Source organism: Pleurodeles waltl, chromosome 3_2 (assembly GCF_031143425.1).
Source record: "Pleurodeles waltl isolate 20211129_DDA chromosome 3_2, aPleWal1.hap1.20221129, whole genome shotgun sequence".
In the NCBI taxonomy this organism is placed as follows: Eukaryota; Metazoa; Chordata; class Amphibia; order Caudata; family Salamandridae; genus Pleurodeles; species Pleurodeles waltl.
Window position 1 is genome coordinate 213,225,706 of NC_090441.1, and position 12,410 is coordinate 213,238,115.

At 51.3% G+C, this 12,410-nt stretch overlaps 1 protein-coding gene across 2 annotated transcripts in view; it reads right to left on the reverse strand.

The window, feature by feature from the left end:
* The window catches only part of STK11IP (serine/threonine kinase 11 interacting protein), a 214,385-nt gene extending 202,426 nt beyond the window's left edge, over positions 1-11,959 (reverse strand). Inside the window, exons 1-2 of one of the 2 annotated variants that reach the window (XM_069227210.1) lie at positions 5,580-5,897; positions 3,732-4,936 (exon numbers count right to left, since the gene is read on the reverse strand). In XM_069227210.1, coding sequence (XP_069083311.1) covers positions 3,732-3,800 — 69 coding nt within the window. In that variant the 5' untranslated portion in view covers positions 3,801-4,936; positions 5,580-5,897. Of the gene's footprint in view, positions 1-3,731; positions 4,937-5,579; positions 5,898-11,223 lie in introns of those variants that run through there. The other variant, XM_069227211.1, reaches the window with a different exon arrangement.
* Positions 11,960-12,410: the final 451 nt, after the last annotated feature.

Here is a 12,410-nt window from a genome sequence, read left to right on the forward strand (position 1 = left end):
TCTTCTAGTCTTTCCTGTCGCCCTTGTTTAAAGCTCCTTATATACTTACTATATTTTCCATGTTTCTTTCTCTTTTCCTAGCATGCTTCCTTTCTTCCCTGCATGCACTGGTTTCCTATTCACTATGGTATTTTTTCTATAGCATTCTAACACTGGATCCCAATTCAAGATGGCACCTTTTTACTTCCTGTCGGTTACTTCCTGTTCCTGGGGTACATAAAGGTGTGTGATTCTTGTTCTCTTTGCGCTGCAACACTTCCAGTTTGGTGGTGATCTTCGCTCCTGTTTCTCTCTATCTGCTATTGAAACTCTGATTTTGTTCCAGCTTTTTCCTGGTAATTTTTTTCCTTTTGTTTTGACTTTCCTTTTCTCTTGTTTGTTTCAGGAGTTCCCTCTTGTTGAGGTTTTTTTTCCCCTCGGGGACTCCTTCTGGAGGGCACGGGCTGCCTTTGGCGTTCCCTCCGTCAGCAGCACCGTGGCTACCAGAAAGGGTCACCCCTATTTGGGGCGAAGCAGAACTTACAAGAACAAGAAGCCTGACACTTCCTGTGGGCCACAGATACTGACGATGAGTAGGTCGTGACAACTTGACATTGGTGAATGCTTTAAGTAAAACGGAAATCCTCAAAGCAAAAGCGGCTCTCCCGCTGTGCCAGGGCATTACTTTTATAAAACATTTTTGCTCATAACTCAACCTGTGGTGGTCCTAGGACAATGGGACCACCTTCAAAACATTGATCACAATGTGCTCTGTCTACATCATCTGTGTTCCCACACTATGTGAGTGAGGATTCCAAGATAATAACCGCTACCACCATTTGTTATCTTTTTAAGCTTTCTTGTGGCTGGAACTTTTGTTTTACAGCTGAGGGAAGTTATTTTATGGGTCTTGTTTGTCATAACATTGCAATAGTCTTGCTAGCCTTGAAAAGCTAATGTATTGTGTCCTCTACGGGCTAAATATATGGTTAAACTGCATTACTTTCTTTCATTCACTAGAACTGTGTGCACACTCTTGATATGTTTGGGTGACCCTTCTAGTTTATTTATTCTCTGTGGCTGTCTTGTGTCTTTTTGGGGGAATTGTGTTAGCCAGTCAGCAACTCTGATGCCTGGTGGTGAAAGTGGTGTTCTATTGGAATTAGCCTGGCAGATTTAAATTAGGACGCTAAATGGAAACATTTTCATTTTTTTGCTGCAGATAGGGGAAGAAGGTAAATGGAAGTGATTTCGTTATATGTAGGGCCACTTGAATTATGTGGCAGGAAAAGACAATATTATGAGGCAGAGTTGACGAATTTATGTTGCAAGAAAAGTCCAGTTCTAAATTTACAATGCCAATAGCTCTAACTCAAGCAAATTCAAGTCCTATTGCATTGCAAATGCTTGTTATCCAGTTTATCATATGGAAATCAAGTGAAGGAGATAAGACAGGACGAGCCCAAGGCCTCCAATGAAACATCAGGCGGGATCAGCAGCTCTGCAAGGGTGAGGCTCAGGGGGAGTGAAACCATGTCCCCTGTAGATGGAGAGGACAGTGAGCTTGTCACCTACAAGTTCCATTGCAGAAGTAAAGCGACAAGAAGCCATGCAGGCTATTGATCAGACCGCAGTGTAGGACCCAGGAGTATGAGAGGAGAATCCAAAAGACAAAACCCAACGAGCTGTATGCACATGTCTCCACTTCAGCCTCCTCGACTGGTGCTCCAGTCACTCACCTTACACTGGCACCAGACAGCAGCACTGGGGCAGGGTCATTGTGCCACTGATGGCAGGCAAGGCTTCCTCCAGCAAAACATTAAGTGAGACAACAGATAAGGAGTGGTGCAAGCTATGGAATTCCAAGGAAGGGGGAGAGAAGGGTCAGCTATCAACAGGAAGGAAGGCTTGAGATAAGATGATCCGCGCACTGGGCATTATTCCTCCTAGAAACCCTCAGACTACCAAACCCTGTGAGCTCTGAGGGTCTCTCCATGGCTGTTCAAGGAATAATGCATGCATATAACAGAAGATTGTGCCCAAGAAGCAGCATAGGCTGCCTCCCTCATAATCACTGAAATGTAGCAGTGCTAGCCAGAATAAACTCTACAGTATTACTCTGTGTGGCTTGTTTTCCAAAGCACCGGCTGGGTAGTGGTCTATTCACTTGTAAAGATTCACTTGTTGAGGGTAGAGGGGCACAATCTTAATCAGTGGGAAAGAGCCCCCATGGGCACAATATTAACCAGTAGAAGCAGCTCTCATGGGCACAATCTTAGCCAGGGGTAAACAGCTCTCATGGGCACAGTCTTAACTCAATAACCTCAGACTGCCCTGGGACTGCTGAAAAAAGATCACTCAATTGCTGGCAAGTGATGAATATACATGTCATACCTAGGATTTTGTGTTAGATTATGTTTGTGTTGCTAACCACCTTTGGCACGCTTGGCACAACCCACTGACACATTCCTGTCTGAATCCCGAAAGGGCCCCAAAAGCTCTTTAACAGTGGGAAATACTTTTCTGATTGTAAAAGCGTTTGTACATAGTAAAAATGTGTTTTACGGATGCAAACCCTATACTTTGCAAACTGCAGGCTCTGCAACTGAAAAACTATATTTGGAGTTCTGACGAAAATCAACCGCAGGCTTGGGAGCTAGTTCTGAGTTAACAAGCCCCCTCCTGCGCCACACAAATACTGGAGGGCTGCTCTCAGGGGACACACTCATCAGAAGGGCTTCTGGCTTACAGGTATTGGGGGTGGTTATATGACTTAGTCAAAAACAAAAAATAATAAAATAAAAACATAATGATGTCCAAACTCCACCTCCACTGGGCTGTCCTATTAGCCTATTCCATCTGTAGCATGTCTTGCCTCGTTTACCCCCGAGGGCTAGCATGATCACAAATGGATACCTGCTCGCCTAGACAATGATTCCTGCATTCAAGCAAATGCCCACGCCTGGAAACTATCCTTTCTCACAAGGGCTACAAGGTGTAGGACTGAGTAGCATCCCTAGTGGGAAGGATTATATGTTGCTTGGTCTGGAGGGCAGTCGGGCTTTAGAATGTAAGGCAGTAGTTGGAGTTGCCTTTACTTCTAAGACTTTATTATTACACATAAACACCTTTAGCAACCTTACAATAATGCAAGTGTAAGAATAAAAACAGTGAGGCTCTAGAACTAAGCTCCTCGGTGTGCATGCAGGTCCATTATGCTGATTCACAGCTCACTGTGGTACATTAGAAGAATTATAACTTATGAACTGAAGGAACAAAAAATCTGTGACAAAAGCAGCAACACTCAGCTATGTACATAAAAAGCAAATCTGTCATGTGCATATTACTCATGCTTTGAGCAAACACATCAACTCTCTGTGCCTCTTTAAGATGAGTCAGTACTGCGACTAGACAAGGGACAGATCTTTCTGCTGACCACTCATATATCTTTACAGCGGGTGCCTTAACCCCGTCCTTTAATATGCAACCTGTTGGTGACTAATTAAGGAAGGCAGAACAGAGTTACTGTCTCATTTTTCCTTGTTGCCAATTTCTTAGCTGTACAGTTCTTAAAAAATAAAAGTAGACGTTGACTGTCAGAGTCAGTTTGCCCTCTTGACTCCGCCACTTTTCTGCTGTCACACCTTGGTCTCTACTTTGTGGTATCCCAGAGCAAATATTTCGATTTCCAGTTCTGGGAAGAGACCTATTTAAAGAACTTCCCTCCCACGGATAAGTCAGCCCCTCCTTACCTGTGTGTGTGGTTGGAGATGAAGAGCTCCCCTGGGGTCCTCCCCGTTGATACTCCCACTGGGCCCCATGAGCACGGAGAGAGTGGAGAGAATTTCAGCCTGTAGGTCCCGCTCTGCCCTGTGACCCGGTCCCTAGTATGATCCACTAATCCTTCTCAGACAGGGACCCTCATCGGAGGCCTCTCCGCTGGAACTCGAGCATCTCTCAAGCAGGGGCCAGCAGAGAGTCTAGCAGCAGAAAGTGACATCAGCGCCTGTCCATCTGTGGCCCTTATGTGGCTGTCTCTGTTGCTGGTTTCTCTCCCTCTCCATGAAGAGACATTAGTGGCTTTCCGAAGGGACTCTCGCTCCTGCCAGCTACATCTGCAGCTGCGGCCGCTCAGGTACCTCTCAAAGTGAGCTAGGTCTTTCACTTAGCCTCCCACTCTAGGGACATCTGGGAACGGTGTAACCTTTGGTCTTTCTCCGCGCCTGAGCCTTGTGAAGCAGGGACCTGGCCTCTCACCCTCCCTGCTGCAGGAGCTGTGCCCTGGTCTCTCACCCTCCCTGCAGCAGGAGCTGTGCCCTGGTCTCTCACCCTCCCTGCAGCAGGAGCTGTGACCCTGGCCTCTCACCCTACCTGCAGCAGGAGCTGTGCCCTCGTCTCTCACCCTCCCTGCAGCAGGAGCTGTGCCCTCCCTGCAGCAGGAGCTGTGCCCTCGTCTCTCACCCTCCCTGCAGCAGGAGCTGTGCCCTGGTCTCTCACCCTCCCTGCAGCAGGAGCTGTGACCCTGGCCTCTCACCCTCCCTGCAGCAGGAGCTGTGCCCCTGGTCTCTCACTCTCCCTGCAGCAGGAGCTGTGCCCTCCCTGCAGCAGGAGCTGTGACCCTGGTCTCTCACCCTCCCTGCAGCAGGAGCTGTGCCCTGGTCTCTCACCCTCCCTGCAGCAGGAGCTGTAACCCTGGCCTCTCACCCTCCCTGCAGCAGGAGCTGTGCCCCTGGTCTCTCACCCTCCCTGCAGCAGGAGCTGTGCCCTCCCTGCAGCAGGAGCTGTGACCCTGGTCTCTCACCCTCCCTGCAGCAGGAGCTGTGCCCTGGTCTCTCAACCTCCCTGCAGCAGGAGCTGTGCCCTGGTCTCTCACCCTCCCTGCTGCAGGAGCTGTGCCCCTGGTCTCTCACCCTCCCTGCAGCAGGAGCTGTGCCCTCCCTGCAGCAGGAGCTGTGCCCTGGTCTCTCAACCTCCCTGCAGCAGGAGCTGTGCCCTGGTCTCTCACCCTCCCTGCTGCAGGAGCTGTGCCCTGGTCTCTCACCCTCCCTGCAGCAGGAGCTGTGCCCTCCCTGCAGCAGGAGCTGTGACCCTGGTCTCTCACCCTCCCTGCAGCAGGAGCTGTGCCCTCGTCTCTCACCCTCCCTGCAGCAGGAGCTGTGCCCTGGTCTCTCACCCTCCCTGCAGCAGGAGCTGTGACCCTGGTCTCTCACCCTCCCTGCAGCAGGAGCTGTGCCCTGGTCTCTCACCCTCCCTGCAGCAGGAGCTGTGACCCTGGTCTCTCACCCTCCCTGCAGCAGGAGCTGTGACCCTGGTCTCTCACCCTCCCTGCTGCAGGAGCTGTGACCCTGGTCTCTCACCCTCCCTGCTGCAGGAGCTGTGCCCTGGTCTCTCACCCTCCCTGCAGCAGGAGCTGTGACCCTGGTCTCTCACCCTCCCTGCAGCAGGAGCTGTGACCCTGGTCTCTCACCCTCCCTGCAGCAGGAGCTGTGCCCTGGTCTCTCACCCTCCCTGCAGCAGGAGCTGTGCCCTGGTCTCTCACCCTCCCTGCAGCAGGAGCTGTGACCCTGGTCTCTCACCCTCCCTGCAGCAGGAGCTGTGACCCTGGTCTATCTCACTGGGTGGGGTCTCTGCTCTTATTTTCGTGGTCTCCTTTCCGTTTGTTATGTCTCTCTTCCCCTCCCCATGGCTCCTCCCTCCCTCTCCCTGTCTGTCTCTCTCTGCTCAGGCTCCCTCTCTCTTCTCGGTTTCTGTCTAGTTCTGTCTCTCTTTTTCCCTCTCTGTCCTCTGTGTCTGCTCTCCCTTGCTGTGTAAACCCACCTCCCACCCCAGGTTGTGTGTCTGTCCCCTCTCCCCTGGTTGCCTCTCCCCTCGGCTCTCTCTCTCGCACTTCCGTCTCCCTGGCTGTCTCTGGTGCTCTCTCTCCCTCTCTCCTCTAGATACTCTGCAGCTCTTCCGGGTTGCGCTGCCACCGGTGACCTATGACCCGCGTGACGCGGCACGCACGGCTAGAGCGCGGCGGCGCAGAGCGCGCCGGGCCCGCAGGCCGCCATCTTACTGAGGGAGGCCCTGCTGCCCACCCACCCCAGGGTGACCTGTGCACCCCCGGGGACTGCCCCAGCCCCCCCGCGCCACACCGAGAGACTTCAAGTGCAGCTCCTACAACCCCCCAGAGGGGCTCATGACATGCTCAGCCCCCACCAGAGCACCACACAGACCCCCAGTTATCAGCCACTCACGCTCCCAGATGTGTATCTCAAAGTCTACACTTCCCAGTTGTGCAGCGCCTCACAGCCTCTCCACTGGAGCTTTCCGGCCTCTTTTCATGATATTGTCCACTCCAAAAACAGCCAGCTTCCTGCAGCATGCCCATCCTCTATGCACACCTGCGACACCCTTGGCAATCCCTTCATCCTTCATCCATTTGCATCGCACGTACATGCATGCCAACGCTTAAGAACACACAAGAGGGGGGTTTAAACATGTGACCAGGATAATCTATGCCCCCACTGACTTCTGTTGAAGCACAGGCAATTTCAGCTGCACCCACCCAAGATAAAAACAGTTTTGGCTTAAAAAAAGGATTCTCCCTCCTGCATCATGTCTGTTGGCATGTTTTGTATACGTCATGCTTCAGGTGCAGAAATGTTGGGGCACGTGTCATCGTTTGGTTTGTATTTAGCTGGTAGATCTATAGTGAAACCTAAGTAAAAGGCAACCAGGTACTGTAGAGGATCTAAATCAAACAGTCAGTGAGTGACAGGAGGAGGAATTGGCTTCGGAGATTGAGAGTGACCTATAAATATATTGTGGTTTAGTCTTCTCTAACGAGGTGCGTCTTCAGCTCTAGGTAGGAGAATGCCTGGGGCAGTCCTGATGGATACGGGAATGTGATTCCAGATCATGGTGCATAAACGGACAGCCTTTGGAGCCTTGATTTTATTCTTTCTCACAATTCTTTGTCTCAAGTCTGATGGTGTGTTAGTTGCACGTCTTGTCTAGAGAACTTGTTGGCCTGATAGTTGGCAGCACTAGTCATGATGGCTTCATGGTTATGGAGATGGTGTAGGTTGCCAGATGTAGCCAACAGAGTTTGATCAGGACGGGGGTGATATCATCATATTTCTTCTGCCCTGAAAGAGACGTGCTGCTGCATGCAGTATGCCCTGAAGCTGGTTCAGCATGCAGTCTTCGACGCCATGGAGGAAAGCATTGTCGATAACCATATTCAAGTGTACAAGGGTTTGAATAGCATGAAGTCGCTTTCTGGGTGGAATGGTTTCACTTTTCCACTAGGGAAAGCTGGTACCCGACTGCCTTGGATTTCTTAGGATTGTGATCCTTAAGAGTGAGGTTGGTGTCCAGAGTGAATCAGAGTGACAGCATTCAGAGAATATTGATTTTAGAATTTGTGCAGGTTCATGATATTGAGCCAAGTCTTGACTAGTTGTTGCCTGCTGTTATTGGCAAACAGTATAAATTCTATTTTGGTGGGGTTGAGCTTCAGGTGCATGCTGGCCATTGAGGTTTAAATGCGCTGCAGGGAGTGTTTCAGCCATTTCTTGTCTGAAGTGAAAGAGTTTCAAGTACAGTTGTGAATCACTTGATTCCCACTATACAAAGTTTGTACCCAGGAGTGCTAGTCCCCTCCACCCAGTGACAGCTGTCCCCTCCGTGGATATACATGAGGTTTGTACCCAGTAGTGCTAGTCCCCGCCAGCCAGTGACAGCTGTCCCCTCCATGGATATACATGAGGTTTGTACCTAGGAGTTCTAGTCCCCTCCACCCAGTGACAGCTGTCCCCTCCAGGGATGTATGAGGTTTGTACCCAGGAGCGCTAGTCCCCTCCAGCCAGTGACAGCTGTCGCCTCCATGGATATACATGAGGTTTGTACCCAGGAGTGCTAGCCCCCTCCAGCCAGTGACAGCTGTCCCCTCCGTGGATATACATGAGGTTTGTACCCAGTAGTGCTAGTCCCCGCCAGCCAGTGACAGCTGTCCCCTCCATGGATATACATGAGGTTTGTACCTAGGAGTTCTAGTCCCCTCCACCCAGTGACAGCTGTCCCCTCCAGGGATGTATGAGGTTTGTACCCAGGAGCGCTAGTCCCCTCCAGCCAGTGACAGCTGTCCCCTCCGTGGATATACATGAGGTTTGTACCCAGTAGTGCTAGTCCCCGCCAGCCAGTGACAGCTGTCGCCTCCATGGATATACATGAGGTTTGTATCCAAGAGTGCTAGTCCCCTCCAGCCAGTGACAGCTGTTCCCTCCGTGGATGTACATGAGGTTTGTATCCAGGAGTGCTAGTCCCCTCCAGCCAGTGACAGCTGTCCCCTCCAGGGATGTATGAGGTTTGTACCCAGTAGTGCTAGTCCCCTCCAGCCAGTGACAGCTATCTCCTCTGTGGATGTACATGAGGTTTGTATTCAGGACTGCTAGCCCCCTCCAGCCAGTGACAGCTGTCTCCTCTGTGGATGTACATGAGGTTTGTATCCAGGAGTGCTAGCCCCCTCCAGCCAGTGACAGCTGTCCCCTCCGTGGATGTACATGAGGTTTGTATCCAGGAGTGCTAGCCCCCTCCAGCCAGTGACAGCTGTCCCCTCCGTGGATGTACATGAGGTTTGTACCCAGTAGTGCTAGTCCCCTCCAGCCAGTGACAGCTGTCTCCTCCGTGGATGTACATGAGGTTTGTATCCAGGACTGCTAGCCCCCTCCAGCCAGTGACAGCTGTCTCCTCCGTGGATGTACATGAGGTTTGTATCCAGGACTGCTAGCCCCCTCCAGCCAGTGACAGCTGTCTCCTCTGTGGATGTACATGAGGTTTGTATCCAGGACTGCTAGCCCCCTCCAGCCAGTGACAGCTGTCTCCTCTGTGGATGTACATGAGGTTTGTATCCAGGACTGCTAGCCCCCTCCAGCCAGTGACAGCTGTCTCCTCTGTGGATGTACATGAGGTTTGTATCCAGGACTGCTAGCCCCCTCCAGCCAGTGACAGCTGTCTCCTCTGTGGATGTACATGAGGTTTGTATCCAGGAGTGCTAGTCCCCTCCAGCCAGTGACAGCTGTCCCCTCCAGGGATGTATGAGGTTTGTACCCAGTAGTGCTAGTCCCCTCCAGCCAGTGACAGCTGTCTCCTCTGTGGATGTACATGAGGTTTGTATCCAGGAGTGCTAGCCCCCTCCAGCCAGTGACAGCTGTCCCCTCCGTGGATGTACATGAGGTTTGTACCCAGTAGTGCTAGTGCCCTCCAGCCAGTGACAGCTGTCTCCTCCGTGGATGTACATGAGGTTTGTATCCAGGACTGCTAGCCCCCTCCAGCCAGTGACAGCTGTCTCCTCTGTGGATGTACATGAGGTTTGTATCCAGGACTGCTAGCCCCCTCCAGCCAGTGACAGCTGTCTCCTCTGTGGATGTACATGAGGTTTGTATCCAGGACTGCTAGCCCCCTCCAGCCAGTGACAGCTGTCCTGTACAGAGGCTGAAACAGGCAACACCTTTAACCTGTCGTCCTGCACCTGGACACCTTAAAGGTCCTGTTTAAGTAGGAAGGTAACCCCTAGTAGACAGGTGACCTGGACCAATGGAAGCACTAGCCCTTCGGTCCAATAGGAGTCAAGTCAAAATGTCTTTATTCATCCTTTAGATAAAGATCCTGAGAAAGCAAGATACAGTTCATCACAAAAATATAGTAAAGCGTATCATAAAACTTCAAACGTTGATGCAAAAAGCAAAGCTAAGGTACAGAAAGAACTGCTGCAATAAAGTGTGTTAACTTAGCGCTAAGCTGCCTCCCTACCATTCCCTCTCCACCGATTTCCTACTTCTAACAGACAGAGGTCAGGGCTGCCGTGCACCTGGAGATAGGTGGAGGCATGCCGGCATTTCTTGAAGGCAAGTGGTTTCAAAATATACTTAAGACAATATTGAAAAAACAACAATAGAATGTACAAAAGGACATAAAATGCAACAGAGATTGCTCCGCTGACCCTTTACAGGAACATGCTGGTATACTGCTACCCCAAGCCTTCCCTCCATTGGAGAAACACAAGAGGCCACACAGTGCCCGCCCTAGATCTGAGAAGGAGAGACCCCCCCCCCCCACACACGGCAAGACTTTGCCCGCCTCTTATGATGTTTACTTATAGTCGCTGGAGCAGTAAACATTTCCGGGAGACCAATGTCAGTGAAGGACTTACTGACATGCTTCAACCATGGGACTGAGAGGCCCTTGTCTAAGCTAAGGCAGTCTAACATGACTTTCCTATTAAGATCTGCTCCCATATTAGGGCATGCACTGCCCCGAAGCAGGAGCTGGGCCACCTTTACTCCCTCTGAGACATATTTCAAGGTAAGTTCAGAGTGGGATAACGTGGGAGCTAGATTCACAAGCCGCCTGCAGGTCCTGTTTTCTTCCACCGGAATGGGGGAAACCTTATGGTACCTTGTACCCCTGCCCCACACGTGGATGTCAACGCCCTGCAGATTATAGATCTTAATGGAAGGGGAGGTAAGGCCCTTTGCTTCATGCAGATGAGTAGGTTCCAGTTCACCCCACCTATTTTATTTCACGCTGCGCTAACCTGCTGAACCCATAAAACCATAAGCCCCCCTGTATGTGCACCACGAAAGTGAAACCATGAGGACATCTTGTAAAGTGAAGATAAGTGACATGTCAGGACGGCTGGTAGTCTCCTAACTGCCGAAGACGGTTGAAAGGTCTACGTCCGAGACACTGGAATTATTGGACAGTGAAGGACCAGATTACACAGCAGTGTCGATTAAGTTGAGACTGCAAACGGGAAATGCTGCATCAGATTACATAATTAAAGAAGAAGTCTGAGAGAATTCCTGTCCTAAAAAAACATGGTTTTCCTTAAAGAACTACACGTCAGCAGATGGTTTCCAAAATGCTATTCACCGGCAGGTACAAATGTTGTCCTGCATGGAACCATTGCTCCCTCCCACCATTGCATCGAGGTGACATAGACAGCATAAAATAATGCTCAGCAGTGTTACCCCACATCTCCCTTGCTGCTCTGCACACAGCCGATACTGGTCTTTAATTCGTGCAGCTTCCTGAAACTACAAGGCCCAGCATTCCCAGTGCGGTTGTGTATAAAACCTGGACTGGCTGAAAGGAAACATCTGCTGACTCTCCGCTTCCACAGACAGTGAAGCCGACTGTCTGGAGGGCTCCCTGGTGTTCTATCTGTGGAACCAATATGTTAGATGAATACATACTCACAGAGCCAGAGGCAGCGACCCAGACGCATCCAACCAGAATCCAAGAAGCCAGAGGGCGTGAGGCGCAGTTTGAGGACTCTGCAGATCAGCGTGTGAGCTGTACAGACAGTTTGGGGTTCAGTTTTTGGTGCAAGTAAGGTATGGAGCCTCTCTGGGCTGAAGGTGACCTTTGAGGATGGATGAGAGGTGAGGCCACCTTACAATGACTTCTGAGATTGTGCCAGGTCTGGAGCAGGCCTTAGGAGTCTGGTCTGGGATGAGGTGACCTGTAAGGGTCGGCCAGGGGTGGGGATCGGCTATGGGTGAAGTGTCCTTGGAGTGACCTTTGGGGGGCTTGCCAGATCTGGAGATGACCTTAGGAGTCTGATCTGGGATGAGGGGACCTGTAAGGGGTGGGGATCGGCTATAGGCCAAGTGTCCTTGGAGTGACCTTTGGGGGCTTGTCGGGTTTGGGATGAGGTGCGTTTGAGGGGTTCCCTGGGTTGGGAGCTCCTTACAATGAGTCAGGGGCCCTGTGGGAGTGACCCTCGGTAGCTCAGCGTGTTGTGGGGGAGGGATGGCTGGGAGCTCTCTCTCTGGGTTGTGGAGATAGGCGCTGCTGGGAAAGGCTCAGCTGTCACTAATCAACCCATCCCGGACCTCTCGCTGCTCAGGTGAGAGACAGCCCCCGCCACTGCACCTGGGAGGCACGTCATGCCCACCGAGGGGCTAGGAGGATGCAGTGATCTCGCAGGGCCCACTTTATGGCAGCTCCCTCAACTGGCCCCACCTCATCAACGACAACTCATCCAATAGTGAGCTTTCAAGTGACCACCCAGTGCATTCTGGGGTTTGTAGTCTGCGTGTTCCTAGGGTCCTCCTCACCTGACAGCAGATCTTCGAAGGTGAAACGACCAGGGATGGAAAATGGGTCGTCGGAGACATGGAGTGAGGTGGCCACCAACTCCCATCTCACCCCAGATCAACCTATTGGCCTGCAGTGTGGATTCCTTGCAAGCGACCTCTTTACAGTGATCAGTTGTCATGCATGACACCTTCAGCTAGCAGCGCTGTGGATCCTGGGAATAGTAGTTATTACCATTATAATTAAAGGCTTACACACCCGGCATGCACCGCTCTGTTGATCGAAAAGCCAGGCTTGGATGGCCTATGGGGCCACTTGTCAGCTCTGATTCCTTGTAAGTTTGG